General features: G+C 38.3%; 1 protein-coding gene across 2 annotated transcripts; it reads right to left on the reverse strand.

Moving 5' to 3' along the window:
• Positions 1-685: 685 nt before the first annotated feature.
• Positions 686-15,336, reverse strand: LOC101155502 (F-box/LRR-repeat protein 3). Of its 2 annotated transcripts, none has more exons than XM_020713031.2 (6): positions 15,012-15,336; positions 5,405-5,603; positions 4,509-4,673; positions 4,298-4,420; positions 3,773-3,944; positions 686-3,406 (listed from the first exon to the last, which is right to left on the reverse strand). In XM_020713031.2, exons 2-6 carry the CDS (start codon positions 5,600-5,602, stop codon positions 2,766-2,768), a joined length of 1,299 nt encoding a protein of 432 aa, XP_020568690.1. In that variant the 5' UTR covers position 5,603; positions 15,012-15,336; the 3' UTR covers positions 686-2,765. The 2 variants fall into 2 exon arrangements, with proteins under 2 accessions (XP_020568690.1, XP_004067122.1); XM_004067074.4 differs by having other exon boundaries at positions 15,020-15,335.
• Between the last annotated feature and the right edge of the window lie 1,123 nt (positions 15,337-16,459).

Here is a 16,459-nt window from a genome sequence, read left to right on the forward strand (position 1 = left end):
TCTCCCTCTGGGTCGGCTGCTGTTCAGCCACTGCGGCTCTGGATGGGAAACGGCGTCACCGTTTCCCAACCCATTAGCTGTGGTGGAGCGGTCCGCCGCCTGTGATGCTACATTTGACTGGTTATGCAGCTGTTCACAGAGAGGGAGGCTCCAATTATTAGCGTTTCCAACATCTGGTTTTTGTGCTCAGCCTATTTCTCAGTGATAAGTGTATTTTAGAACAGCTCTCATTTACTTTTTAAGCTCTGTTGTTGATCAAGTGCTATATATTGATCTTTTCTCCTTCAGTTTAGCTCATAAAATATAGTTTCAAAAAAGCAAGTTCTCTACTTGAACTTTCAACTCCAACAACCTCAGGAGAAACTGTGAGAAAATAAGTCTCTGGTTGTTGTGGCACAGAACATATAAAACTGACTTGTGCATGTGTGTTGTCAAAGTTTTGAAAAATTAAGTCTGAAGTTTAAAAGAAAAAAAAGAAAAAGAAAGCACCAAAAAGCTGGTTTCTGCTAAGAAAATTCTTATATCAGTCAGAAGATTGTTGTGCTAAAAATTGTGGCAAATTCAAATAACAATGCATTTTTCTACCAGCAGAGGGCGCATTTTCTAAAACTGAGCAAAAAAATTAAAAACTTGACTTAAACAGTATAATGCAAATTACGTTTTGACGCAAAGAAGCTGTAACAAGTTAGTTTTAACATTAATTTTTTTATTTACATTAGCAGTAAATATAAAAACAAAAAATGTATAATTTAATCTGATGCATCTACATGACTTGTACAGATTAGTCCCAAGGTGCTAAATGATGAAAAGAAAGCTCAAAAACATAGACCTCAAAGTTTTAATTTTTCTCCCCCAACTTAACTTCAACATATCAGTACACCATTTATGGTTTGATGTTAGACTTACAAGAGCAAAATATGGCATCCTCTGCATCTGGGCTACAGATTAGATTCATTTAAAATCACATTTTTCTTGCATTGAAAGAGCTGCCTCTCTAAACATGTACCGTATACCCTTACATATCTTAGAAAAAAACACTCAAATTAGACCACAACTTTGTCAATTTAACTGATTTTGACCCCCCCAGACTTGTGAATGTATATTTTTTTTCTGAATACAGAGGCTGAATTGTAAGCCTTGTGAGTTGGGGGGAAAAAAGCTCCTGCATGATTTAACATGATGAACATCTGTGTTGTCCAAGTAGACCACAGTATCAATCACACCATCCTAATACACCACATATTTCCAAAAACAACATTCTTAAAAACAAGTCATCTCTTAGTACAGGTCATTGCTAAAATAGAGATACTATCCATTAACTGTACATCCTGACAGGTATTGCTTTATTAGGACCTTAATGGAATAAAAGTGCTACAAAAAGTATCTGACTATTTAATATATTTAATTTAAATATGTTGTTAAAATTTCTCTTATACTTTGTTTGCAATAAGCACAGCAATTCAGGTCAGGCAGAAAACGATGCTTTTCAAAATAAAATTTCAATCATAACAGACAGATATTTACAAAGACAATAACACCAAATACATTCAAAAGAGTGAAGTAGTGCTTTAGGGAAACCATGGTGGAGGTCTATTACATACCAACTGAACTAAGACTTCCACTCTACTTGACCGCCGTCACATGATCACACACATACACACACACGCACACACACACACTGAAACGGCAGCTTTGTGTGAAAGCTGTCCCTTCATAATGAAATGATTATCTGTAGAAACAAATCCAAACATTCACAAGCATTGAAATCAGGAGTTAACAAACGCACAGCAGGGTTCATTCTGACTCCTTCACTGCTCTAAATCATTACAATACGATTATCCGACTCACACAAGACTTAATTCCAAAAGTGGATTAATATTTGAATAGCGGATAATTCTTGAGTTTGTCCTTTTTTATGTCCTAATGAGTCGACGGTCAGGTTTGGCCTCTTCATTTAGGAAATGCTGTTCCCACAATCCAAACGCAAATAAATCTCAGATGCTAGATACAAATCATGATGTGTCTTTACCAAATATCCATAGTTTCTTCTGCCCTTCAACACTACATAGCTCCTCTTTGCAGGGCTGAGGAGGATAAGGTGCAAGATGTCCCAAATAAAAACAAGCGGAATCTAATAAAGCAAAAATAGAATAGCATACATAAATTATGAACACAGACCACAGAAGTTACTATTTATACATGATTTTAAAAACAGATTATTTAAGATTATATCCCAGAGTTTTTTCTTCATGTAATGGTGTATGCACCATTTTTTATTTAAAAAAAAAAGGGTTAAGCACACGAACTTGCACGCTAAAGTCAGGGGTGCACCGATTGTAGTTTTCTAGGCGATAACTGATCTTCAAAAAGCCTAACCTGCCGATCCTAGATTCTGCAAATACTGATCTTTTTTTTTTTTTTTTTTTTTTTTTCTAACAGGCCATAAGCACTTTTTTTTCTACCTTACATGAATTGCAAGTCAGGATTCAAAAACTGCCAAACTGGTTGAATCACCGATTGAAACTGCAGAAGCACGCACACACACATGCAAGCGTATAACCTAGTGGGCGGTTCTGTCAGCCGTCAGTCTGCCTTCCCTTATATTTTAGCAGGAAGGACTTTCAAGCCTTTGTGGAGGCTGAGATGGAGAAGACTGATTTCACATCCAAGTATCAGCTGATTGTCAGTCACCCAAAATGAAGGAAATCTGGCCTGATTCATTGGTCGACTGACCGATGCACCCCTAACTAACATTTTTTAGAGCTCTACCAGGTTGGCATCATGTCTGGAAACCAGACACGGCCCAAATGTTTAGACACCTCCCAGTGGATGTCATCCAGCTCATATCTGCTGTCTGGAACCAGCACTTCCTCCATGATTGACAGCTGTTTAAGTCTGTCGCCACACATCTTGACAAATTCCACAAAGGCGCTGCAAGAAACCTCGCACTCCCCCAGACCAATGGCGGACAGCTGCGTGCATCGCTGGGCGATGCGGATGAGCTCCTCATCCAGCGGCCGCAGCCCATTTGCACAAACCACCAGCTCAACCAGACGCGGGCAGGTGAGGCCAACCCGTCCCAGCACGTCTTTGCTGACCGAGCGGCCAAAGTACAAATGCGTGACCGGGATCTCATCTTGGAAGAAAGGGCTGAACTCTTCCTCGTAAAGGAAAAAGTACATGACTAGATTAAACTTGGGAGAGTGGAGTACCATGGCGTCCCAGCTGCTTCTCTTGATGGTGTGAAACTGCTGTCCTGGATTCTCGCTGACCACATCAATGCGAAGGTGCTCAAGGTGAACGTGCTTCTCGGAGGACAGCGCGATGAGAAGTTCGTCGCTTAGCAAGTGGTAATTGAGGGCCAGCTCCCTCAGGCCATGGCACTGGTCGGCCACACACAGGATCCCTGTAAGCAAAGGGAAAACTGTTGAAGGTACTCGAACATTTCAAGTCTCGTTTTAAGGCAAATGTAAAAGTGCAGACGCACTGTGTTCACGGATATACAACTGCAGCTTACAGAAAGAAAGGAAGTGAAAAGGGGCCAATATTTATGTATCTTTGCAAGAGAAAAAAAATTAGATCTTCTTTTTAAAAAAAAATCAAAACAAAGCACCAAAGCACTGTAAAGTTAATTCACTTCTTCTTTTGCATCAATCATCGCTCAAATTTTTAAATAACCTGGACAGACATATTACTGTTTGACAATAAAAACACAAAATACAGACTCTATCAGAAATATTCCTCTCGTACTACACGCTTTGAATGAGGGTACCTGCAGGTGACACGTGAGGGCAGCTGCTCATCTTCAGCAGCTTCAGTGTGTCACTGTTGTTGGCCACCAGGACTTTGAGAGAGGGGTCATCTACAGGCGTGTCATCGATCCTCAAAGACGACAGGGATTTGGAGTTGATGAAAACCACCGTCAGCGCTGAGATGAAGTGAGACTGTTGGAAGAAAGAAAATACGTTTTGACAAAAAAAGCAAAAAGGGACAGGAATGTAGTGTCTCTAAGTTTGAGGTTTACTTGCTAAAGCCTTTAAAACAACAGATTGATTTTTTTTGGGTTGTGCCCACAGTTAGAAACAACAGCTAAAGGTGCAGCGACCTCTATGTTTGTAGCATTTGTTTTTAAGATACTGATGGCAAGACAAACAAAAGCTGGATGTAATCGTAAAACTTGCATTAAATTTAGGACCTTCCCGCAGGCGCCTGTCATGCTTCAGCCGAGCAGCGTTTCAGACATTAATCCAAGGTCACAGCATTAAGCAGGTAAGCGGTTCCATCCCTCTAGGCTTACCCGAGGCATCTCCATGAAGCTGGGCCTGGCTGTGGAGATGAGCCCCAAAGTTTTCAAAGAGCAGTTCACAAGCTGAGAAAGGATGTCGCATGCCGCCTCTGCAGACTCCCTGCTGCTGTCCACCTGCACACCGGAGAAGAAATAACAAAGGTAACAATCCTCCTCGCCGCGCGCGCCTCTCATTCGACCGCTACGCTGGTGTCTATCATACCTTGAAGCTGACGTACTGCAGGTGGTTGGAGTGCTTTTTGATTATCTGTTTGATGAGGTCTGGGTGTGTTGCCTTCAGGTAGGAGCTGGCTGGTTGGTTCAACTCAAACTCAAAGCAGCGCCACAGCTCTGGCATGTGGAAGGTCAGATTCCAACGTCGACACACCTGCAGGGAAGAGAGAAAGGACATGATGTTCCTCAATTAGATTCACAGTCTGTGTCTGTAACGCAAAAACAAACAGTACTGATGACATCTGTTCAAACAATAAAAATAAATGTAACTTTGCAGAAAAGGCGAAACCGTGTGTAGACCTTTTTTCCATAAATGTTTGTAACGTTTGCCTTCAAGCAAGAACACTTGAATGTTCACCCTTAACTAGCTAGTTATAGCAGCACTGATGCTGTGCAACAGTTTAGCCATTTAAACTGGTTTGTTCCTCTCATTCTATGCAGACTGTGTGGCTTTCTTCAAGTAAACTAAAATGTCAGATTAGAATTTGGGCTTTTAGCTAAAAGCAAAAAAGGAGAAATTGGAAACAAACAAAAAAGAATCAAAGTGAAACATTACGGAAAAAAACATCAGCTCAACTGGGAAAATTGTAACCCTAAAGGAGGACAAAAAGTCAAAATTATCCATATAATGAAGGTAATGCCACACAAAGCCTGGAAAACAAGCATAAGCTCATGACATCAGGTCTAGTAACACATTCTTGGTGCTGCAAGTAACCGACAATTTCCCAAACTGCTCTGTAATTTCACAAAGTAGAGCTAAAAGAAATGAGTGGCAGCTGTCATCAGTCCCTTCTTACTAAACAGCAGAGCATTCAGAAGAAATCAAACATAAACACAAGCTTCAGACTGCAGTTTAACCATAAAAACATAAAAGCACATGGGCACCTGGGAAGCGAAAGCCCTGTCCAGAAGAGGCAGATACTGGAAAATGTGAAGCAGAATCTCCTGTGGCAAATTCTCCCAGCTGATCCCCTCCAAGTCTCCCTGGCTCATCGGATCACACAGCCGCTTAAGAGTCCTCTCGCATTCGCCGCTGGGGCCACCGCCATCCTCCGGCTCATTGTCTTGGAGGCCTCGCTTCATCCTGACAGAAGGAGAGATACTTCAAGAATTATCAGAGGTTTGGAACAGTTTTAGCAGCTTGACGCTACAGTGAGAATGTGCTAATTTAGCTGTCAGGAAAAAGCTCATACAGTCTATAAAGATCTCCATTAGAGCCCCAAGTCCTGCACTTTAGAATGGCATCTTTTTCACATAATCCAACAATCATCTAAAAAAGCTATTTAATTGGAAAAATAATAGTCAATAGTATGAAACCTGTAATTTTTAAATCGTGTCTCCTTATTAAACTCCATCCAGGTGTTAATAGTCTTTGTTAACATTAACAAGTCATCCAGTCACGTGACTTTTACACTCGTACCCAGTATGACAGTCTTGTCATCAATGTCAATGATGTCAAAGTCATCAAACACGTTCAGATTCCTCAGGCTGACCGCGTTTCACACGCAGTGCACGGATACGCCTCCCGCAGTCACAACACAACCGAGACGCCGGTGGGAAAACTCACTGGTGTCAAGCCAGCCCTCTCTCGTCGAACGGCTGTCAAGTGAGCCCTCTCTCGAAAACGGTGTGCCGCTTTTTTACATACATTGTGGTAACTGCAAGAAAGCCTTCATTCGATTAAATGCAAAAAGTAAGAACTGTTATTATACTCATATGTATATATTTACACATAAGCCCCCCTCCCTGTATATAACTATATATTTATATGTGTATATTTTAGTATATGTTTCAGGTGAATTATCAATTAGAGACGAAATTAAAACCATATGTTGAAGAGGATTTACTGTAATGTTGACTTATGTTTAGGAAAAAAACTCCTAGTTTCCACAGACTCATTTTACTTCTCACTTATAGTATCCCACCTGGTGATGCCACAAAAAAGTTTCAGAGGGTTTTGATGTGTAATTTCAAAATAAAACCCAATTGAAATCTGTTATGACCGCATTATCGGCACATGTTGAGAGAGCTGTAAATTGAAAACTCCTAGTTTCCACAGACTCATTTCACTTCTCACTTATAGTATCCCACCTGGTGAGTTCACAAAAAAGTTTCAGATAGATCTGATGTGGAATTTCAAAATAAAACCCAATTGAAATCTGTTATTACAGCATTATCGCCAACTAATGACAATGGTGTAAATTGAAAACTCCTAGTTTCCACAGACTCATTTCACGTCTCACTCATAGTATCCCACCTAGTGAGGCCACAAAATAAGTTTCAGAGGGATCTGATGTGGAATTTCAAAATAAAACCCATTAGAAGTCTGGTATAAATGCGTTATCGCCATATGTTGACAGAGCTGTAAAATGAAAACTCCTAGTTTCCACAGACTCATTTCACTTCTCACTTATAGTATCCCACCTGGTGAGGCCACAAAAAAAGTTTCAGATAATTCTGATGTGTAATTTCAAAATGAAACCCATCTGAAATCTGTTATTACAGCATTATCGCTGCATGTTGACAAAGCTGTAAATTGAAAACTCCTAGTTTTGACAGACTCATTTCACTTCTCACTTATAGTATCCCACCTAGTGAGGCCACAAAAACAGTTTCAGCACGATCTGATGTGGAATTTCAAAATAAAACCCAATTGAAATCTGTTATTACAGCATTATCGCCACATGTTGACAGAGCTGTAAAATGAAAACTCCTCGTTTCCACAGACTCATTTCACATCTCACTTATAGTATCCCACATGGTGATGTTACAAAAAAAGTTTCAGATAGATCTGATGTGGAATTTCAAAATAAAACCCAATTGAAATCTGTTATTACAGCGTTATCGTCATATGTTGACAGAGCTGTAAAATGAAAACTCCTAGTTTCCACAGGCTCATTTCACTTCTCACTTATAGTATCCCACCTGGTGAGTTCACAAAAAAAGTTTCAAATAGATCTGATGTGGAATTTCAAAATAAAGCCCAATTGAAATCTGTTATTACAGCATTATTGCCACATGTTGACAAAGCTGTAAATTGAAAACTCCTAGTTTCCACAGACTCATTTCACTTCTCACTTATAGTATCCCACCTGGTGAGTTCACAAAAAAAGTTTCAGATAATTCTGATGTGTAATTTCAAAATAAAACCCAATTGAAATCTGTTATGACCACATTATCGGCACATGTTGAGAGAGCTGTAAATTGAAAACTCCTAGTTTCCACAGAGTCATTTCACTTCTAACTTATAGAGACCCACCTGGAGATGCCATAAAAAACGTTTCATAGGGATCTGATGTGGAATTTTAAAATAAAACCCACTAGAAGTCTGGTATAAATGCGTTATCGCCATATGTTGACAGAGCTGTAAAATAAAAACTCCTAGTTTCCACAGACTCATTTCACTTCTCACTTATAGGATCCAACTTGGTGAGGTCACAAAATAAGTTTCAGAGGGATCTGATGTGGAATTTCAAAATAAAACGCATTAGAAGTCTTGTATAAATGCGTTATCGCCATATGTGGACAGAGCTGTAAAATAAAAACTCCTAGTTTCCACAGACTCATTTCACTTCTAACTGACAGTATTCTACCTGGAAAGGTCACAAAATAAGTTTCAGAGGGATCTGATTTGGAATTTCAAAATAAAACCCAATTGAAATCTGTTATTACAGCATTATCGCCAACTAATGACAATGGTGTAAATTGAAAACTCCTAGTTTCCACAGACTCACTTCACATCTTACTCATAGTATCCCACCTAATGAGGCCACAAAATAAGTTTCAGCACGATCTGATGTGGAATTTCAAAATAAAACCCATTAGAAGTCTGGTATAAATGCGTTATAGCCATATGTTAACAGAGCTGTAAAATTAAAACTCCTAGTTTCCACAGACTCATTTCACTTCTCACTTATAGTATCCCACCTGGTGAGGTCACAAAATAAGTTTCAGCAGGATCTGATGTGGAATTTCAAAATAAAACCCAATTGAAATCTGTTATTACAGCATTATCGCCAACTAATGACAATGGTGTAAATTGAAAACTCCTAGTTTCCACAGACTCATTTCACTTCTCACTCATAGTATCCCACTTAGTGAGGCCACAAAATAAGTTTCAGAGGGATCTGATGTGGAATTTCAAAATAAAACCCATTAGAAGTCTGGTATAAATGCGTAATCGCCATATGTTGACAGAGCTGTAAAATGAAAACTCCTAGTTTCCACAGACTCATTTCACTTCTCACTTATAGTATCCCACCTGGTGAGGCCACAAAAAAAGTTTCAGCACGATCTGATGGGGAATTTCAAAATAAAACCCAATTGAAATCTGTTATTACAGCATTATCGCCACATGTTGACAGAGCTGTAAAATGAAAACTCCTCGTTTCCACAGACTCATTTCACATCTCACTTATGGTATCCCACATGGTGATGTTACAAAAAAAGTTTCAGATAGATCTGATGTGGAATTTCAAAATAAAACCCAATTGAAATCTGTTATTACAGCGTTATCGTCATATGTTGACAGAGCTGTAAAATGAAAACTCCTAGTTTCCACAGGCTCATTTCACTTCTCACTTATAGTATCCCACCTGGTGAGTTCACAAAAAAAGTTTCAAATAGATCTGATGTGGAATTTCAAAATAAAGCCCAATTGAAATCTGTTATTACAGCATTATTGCCACATGTTGACAAAGCTGTAAATTGAAAACTCTTAGTTTCCACAGACTCATTTCACTTCTCACTCATAGTATCCCACCTGGTGAGTTCACAAAAAATGTTTCAGATAATTCTGATGTGTAATTTCAAAATAAAACCCAATTGAAATCTGTTATGACCACATTATCGGCACATGTTGAGAGAGCTGTAAATTGAAAACTCCTAGTTTCCACAGAGTCATTTCACTTCTAACTTATAGAGACCCACCTGGAGATGCCATAAAAAACGTTTCATAGTGATCTGATGTGGAATTTTAAAATAAAACCCATAAGAAATCTGGTATAAATGCGTTATCGCCATATGTTGACAGAGCTGTAATATAAAAACTCCTAGTTTCCATAGACTCATTTCACTTCTCACTTATAGGATCCAACCTGGTGAGGTCACAAAATAAGTTTCAGAGGGATCTGATGTGGAATTTCAAAATAAAACGCATTAGAAGTCTGGTATAAATGCGTTATCGCCATATGTGGACAGAGCTGTAAAATAAAAACTCCTAGTTTCCACAGACTCATTTCACTTCTCACTTATAGTATCCCACCTGGTGAGTTCACAAAAAAAGTTTCAGATAGATCTGATGTGGAATTTCAAAATAAAACCCAATTGAAATCTGTTATTACAGCATTATTTCCACATTTTGACAAAGCTGTAAATTGAAAACTCCTAGTTTCCACAGACTCATTTCACATCTCACTTATAGTATCCCACCTGGTGATGTTACAAAAAAAGTTTCAGATAGATCTGATGTGGAATTTCAAAATAAAACCCAATTGAAATCTGTTATTACAGCGTTATCGTCATATGTTGACAGAGCTGTAAAATGAAAACTCCTAGTTTCCACAGGCTCATTTCACTTCTCAATGATAGATACCCACCTGGTGATGTCACAAAAAAAGTTGCAGCACGATCTGATGTGTAATTTCAAAATAAAACCCAATTGAAATCAGGCATAAATACGTTATCGCCATATGTTGACAGAGCTGTAAAATGAAAACTGCTAGTTTCCACAGAGTTATTTCACTTCTCACTTATAGTATCCCACCTGGTGATATCACAAAATAAGTTTCACATAGATCTGATGTGGAATTACTATAACCCAGCTTTTTACAACTTTGTCACCTTATGACAATAACACATGTATACCAGATTTTTAATGGGTTTTATTTTGAAATTCCACATCAAATCCAAATAAAACTTTTTTTGTGACATCACCACGTGGGATACTATAAGTGAGAAGTTAAATGACTCTGTGGAAACTAGCAGTTTTCATTTTACAGCTCTGTCAACATATGGCAATAACGCATTTATAACTGATTAGAATTGGATTGTATTTTGAAATTCCATATCAGATCGCTCTAAAACTTATTTTGTGACATCACCAGGTGGGATACTATCAGTGAGAAGTGAAATAAGTCTGTGGAAACTAGTAGTTTTCATTTCACAGCTCTGTCAACATATGGCGATAACACATTTATACCAGATTTCTAATGGGTTTTATTTTGAAATTCCACATCAGATCCAATTAAAACTTATTTTGTGACATCACCAGGTGGGATACTATAAGTGAGAAGTAGAATGACTCTGTGGAAACTAGCAGTTTTCATTTTACACCATTGTCAACATATAGCAATAACGCATTTATAACTGATTAGAATTGGATATTATTTTGAAATTACACATCAGATCCCTCTGAAACTTTTTTTTGTGGCCTCACCAGCTGGGATACTATAAGTGAGAAGTTAAATGAGTCTGTGGAAACTAGGAGTTTTCAATTTACAGCTTTGTCAACATGTGGCAATAATGCTGTAATAACAGATTTCAATTGGGTTTTATTTTGAAATTCCACATCAGATCGTGCTGAAACTTATTTTGTGGCCTCACCAGGTGGGATACTATAAGTGAGAAGTGAAATGAGTCTGTGGAAACTAGGAGTTTTTATTTTACAGCTCTGTCAACATGTGGCCATAATGCTGTAATAACAGATTTCAATAGGGTTTTATTTTGAAATTCCACATCAGATCCTGCTGAAACTTTTTTTGTGACATCACCAGGTGGATATCTATCATTGAGAAGTGAAATGAGTCTGTGGAAACTGGGAGTTTTCATTTTACAGCTCTGTCAACATGTGTCGATAATGCTGTAATAACAGATTTCAATTGGGTTTTATTTTGAAATTCCACATCAGATCCTGCTGAAACTTTTTTTGTGACCTCACCAGGTGGGATACTATAAGTGAGAAGTTAAATGAGTCTGTGGAAACTAGGAGTTTTCAATTTACACCATTGTCAACATGTGACGATAACGATGTAATAACAGATTTCAATTGGGTTTTATTTTGAAATTTCACATTACATCTATCTGAAACTTTTTTTTTTAACTCAGCAGGTGGGATACTATAAGTGAGAAGTGAAATGAGTCTGTGGAAACAAGGAGTTTTCAATTTACAGCTCTGTCAACATATGGTGATAACGCGTGCATACCAGACTTCAATTGGGTTTTATTTTGAAATTCCACATCAGATCCATCTAAAACTTATTTTGTGACATCACCAGGTGGGATACTATAAGTGAGAAGTGAAATGAGCCTGTGGAAACTAGGAGTTTTCATTTTACACCATAGTCAACATATGACAATAACGCTGTAATAACAGATTTCAATTGGGTTTTATTTTGAAATTCCACATCAGATCCATCTAAAACTTATTTTGTGATATTACCAGGTGGGATTTTATCAGTGAGAAGTGAAATGACTCTGTGGAAACTAGGAGTTTTCATTTCACAGCTCTGTCAACATATGGCGATAACACATTTATACCAGATTTCTAATGGGTTTTATTTTGAAATTCCACATCAGATCCAATTAAAACTTATTTTGTGACATCACCAGGTGGGATACTATAAGTGAGAAGTAAAATGACTCTGTGGAAACTAGCAGTTTTCATTTTACACCATTGTCAACATATGGCGATAACGCATTTATACCAGACTTCTTATGGGTTTTATTTTAAAATTCCACATCAGATCCCTATGAAACGTTTTTTATGCCATCTCCAGGTGGTTCTCTATAAGTTAGAAGTGAAATGACTCTGTGGAAACTAGGAGTTTTCAATTTACAGCTCTCTCAACATGTGCCGATAATGCGGTCATAACAGATTTCAATTGGATTTTATTTTGAAATTCCACATCAGATCCCTCTGAAAGTTTTTTTGTGGCCTCACCAGGTGGGATACTATAAGTGAGAAGTTAAATGAGTCTGTGGAAACTAGGAGTTTTCAATTTACAGCTTTGTCAACATGTGGCAATAATGCTGTAATAACAGATTTCACTGGGATTTTATTTTGAAATTCCAAATCAGATCCCTCTGAAACTTATTTTGTGACATTACCAGGTGGTTATCTATCAGTGAGAAGTGAAATGAGTCTGTGGAAACTAGGAGTTTTCATTTTACAGCTTTGTCAACTTGTGGAAATAATTTTGTAATAACAGATTTCAATTGGGTTTTATTTTGAAATTCCACATCAGATCTATCTGAAACTTTTTTTGTGAACTCAGCAGGTGGGATACTATAAGTGAGAAGTGAAATGAGTCTGTGGAAACTAAGAGTTTATATTTTACAGCTCTGTCAACATATGGCGATAACGCATTTATACCAGACTTCTTATGGGTTTTATTTTGAAATTCCACATCAGATCCCTCTGTAACTTATTTTGTGGCCTCACTAGGTGGGCTACTATAAGTGAGAAGTGAAATGACTCTGTGGAAACTAGGAGTTTTCAATTAACACCATTGTCAACATGTGGCGATAATGCTGTAATAACAGATTTCAATTGGGTTTTATTTTGAAATTCCACATCAGATCTTTCTGAAATTTTTTTTGTGAACTCACCAGGTGGGATACTATAAGTGAGAAGTGAAATGAGTCTGTGGAAACTAGGAGTTTTCATTTTACAGCTCTGTCAACATATGGCGATAACGCATTTATACCAGACTTCTAATGGGTTTTATTTTGAAATTCCACATCAGATCCCTATGAAACTTTTTTTATGGCATCTCCAGGTGGGTCTCTATAAGTGAGAAGTGAAATTAGTCTGTGGAAACTAGGAGTTTTCAATTTACAGCTCTTTCAACATGTGGCAATAATGCTGTAATAACAGAATTCAATAGGGTTTTATTTTGAAATTCCACATCAGATCCTGCTGAAACTTATTTTGTGACCTCACCAGGTGGGATACTATAAGTGAGAAGTGAAATGAGTCTGTGGAAACTAGGAGTTTTCATTTTACACCATTGTCAACATGTGACGATAACGATGTAATAACAGATTTCAATTGGGTTTTATTTTGAAATTCCACATCAGATCTATCTGAAACTTTTTTTGTGAACTCACCAGGTGGGATACTATAAGTGAGAAGTGAAATGAATCTGTGGAAACTAGGAGTTTTCATTTTACAGCTCTGTCAACATATGGCGATAACGCATTTATACCAGACTTCTAATGGGTTTTATTTTGAAATTCCACATCAGATCCCTATGAAACTTTTTTTATGGCATCTCCAGGTGGGTCTCTATAAGTGAGAAGTGAAATTAGTCTGTGGAAACTAGGAGTTTTCAATTTACAGCTCTTTCAACATGTGGCAATAATGCTGTAATAACAGAATTCAATAGGGTTTTATTTTGAAATTCCACATCAGATCCTGCTGAAACTTATTTTGTGACCTCACCAGGTGGGATACTATAAGTGAGAAGTGAAATGAGTCTGTGGAAACTAGGAGTTTTCATTTTACACCATTGTCAACATGTGACGATAACGATGTAATAACAGATTTCAATTGGGTTTTATTTTGAAATTCCATATCAGATCTATCAGAAACTTATTTTGTGACCTCACCAGGTGGGATCCTATATGTGAGATGTGAAATGAGTCTGTGGAAACTAGGAATTTTCATTTTACAGCTCTGTCAACATATGACGATAACGCATTTATACCAGACTTCTAATGGGTTTTATTTTGAAATTCCACATCAGATCCCTATGAAACTTTTTTATGGCATCTCCAGGTGGGTCTCTATAAGTTAAAAGTGAAATGAGTCTGTGGATACTACGAGTTTTCAATTTACAGCTCTCTCAACATGTGCCGATAATGCGGTCATAACAGATTTCAATTGGGTTTTATTTTGAAATTCCACATAAGATCCCTCTGAAACTTTTTTTGTGGCATCACCAGGTGGGATACTATAAGTGAGAAGTAAAATGGGTCTGTGGAAACTAGGAGTTTTCAATTTACAGCTTTGTCAACATGTGGCATTAATGCATTCATACATGATTTCAATTGGATTTTACTTTGAAATTCCACATTTGACATATAACTATCTAAATCTAATAATATATCTCGGAGGGGGGGTATACATTGAAATTTCATGTATGCTTTCACTTTAGAAATAAGTCCTTCTTGCAGTTACCGCGATGTATGTAAAAAAGCGGCACACCGTTTTTGAGAGAGGGCTGGCTTGACACCAGTGAAAACTCCCATGAAGCTAGCATTAAAGTTAGCCTGTACCTTCGACGTTTATTCTAAGGCAATTTATCAAAGCAGCATTACTGATGACCTTTAACTACAAAATAAAGTAGCTAAATAACGAGTTGGCCTCACAGTCGAACGTTTCTCATAATAAACGAATTAGCTACGAACCATAATAAGCTAGCGTAAAGATGGAAAAACCATATGTCGACAACGTATAAAATTTAGGCGATGTTTATGAGGCAGCCATTACCCTCTCACCTGGTTTTGTCCTCCGCCGGCTGTTTGATAAAAAGGCGGGTCACTCCACGTCAACCTGGACCGACACAAGAAGAAAACTGTGCTCGAACTGTCCGGCCGATCAAACACATTGGGCCAATGACAGCAACGGGAGATGGACAAACGCTGACTCTCGAAGTGAGGTGACTGAAAAAATCTTAGTTTTTCGCGGCGCCTGACCTACTTTCGCTCCTTGGCTCTACCTGAACACTTGGCTTCAGTTCACAGCGGCTAAAGATGGCGTTCCTGTTGATAAGACGAGCAGTCAGGAGGCTGCAGCTGCGGTAAATGGTCGCTAGGAGGAGCTGTTTCACAGAGAGGCTTTTCATGTGACAGGATTTGCCCATGCATGTCATATTCTGACCGCTAGATGTCGCCTACACACCAATAGGTTCTCATCATCACTGTATTAGAAGATTTCACGAGAAAAAACGAGACTGTAGGTTTTAATAATCATTGTTTTTACAGTTTGTATATTATAACACTTCCAAATATCACACATACAAAAACCAAACAACAATAATAGTAAAAGGCCATGTGTCAGTCCTTGTGAATCTGTGTCCGTGTGTCGGTCATGAGTGAGAGGGCTGGAAGCAGAAGTGACCTCCATGCTGTTTGGGTGTGTTTTAAATAAAGGGGCGTTGATGCTATTGCTTCTCTGCCTATTCCTTCCTCTCTGAGTCTGTGCGGGGTCGTGCGGTGTATGGGGCACGGACAGCTCTCCAACAACCCTACTTCAGTTCGGCTAAAGTGATGTAACAGTTGGGTCGTTTTATTGATGTCAGAACTGGGATCCTTAGCCGATGCTGCTATGCCATGGAGAGCTATGCCGTGGATCGAGAGATGGCTGAGATGGAGCATCAAATTCGCATCCCGGAGGTAAGTCGGGGCAAGGGAGGAGTAAGGGCGAAATCATCTCCCTGATGGTATGAGTACCCGCCGTCATCTCCAGCCTGTCAGATAGATATTTGAACTGCATTTATAAAACGGATTAGTATAAATCTCTTGACCGCACTTTCCTGGTTGAAACGTATTTCAGTAGGAACTAAAAACCACTGAACTGACCCAAGCCCACCCAAATTATGTCAAAGCCATTTTTGCCTGCAAAGTAAGAATCAAAAGCGCCCAATTTGGTGAGAAATCGCTTAATTTGGCATTACTGGAAGCATTCCAAAGGAATATTGTTTAAAGAGAACTTTTGTCTGTAATGTTGAAGTATGACTTTAAAATAAAAAGAAAATCAAACCTTTTTTTTCCCCTCAGGAATGACAAAGGCGTCCAAAAGTAAGAAGGCGGCATCCAAGAGGGAAGCAGGCCAAACTTTTTTGATGCCCTTAAGAGACTAAATTTAGCAACTAATTGGAGTTATATACTTAATTTATTTCTCATCTTTTTTTACTTCAATTTATTTATTAATTGATT

Source organism: Oryzias latipes, chromosome 3 (genome assembly GCF_002234675.1).
Source record: "Oryzias latipes chromosome 3, ASM223467v1".
Taxonomy (NCBI): Eukaryota; Metazoa; Chordata; class Actinopteri; order Beloniformes; family Adrianichthyidae; genus Oryzias; species Oryzias latipes.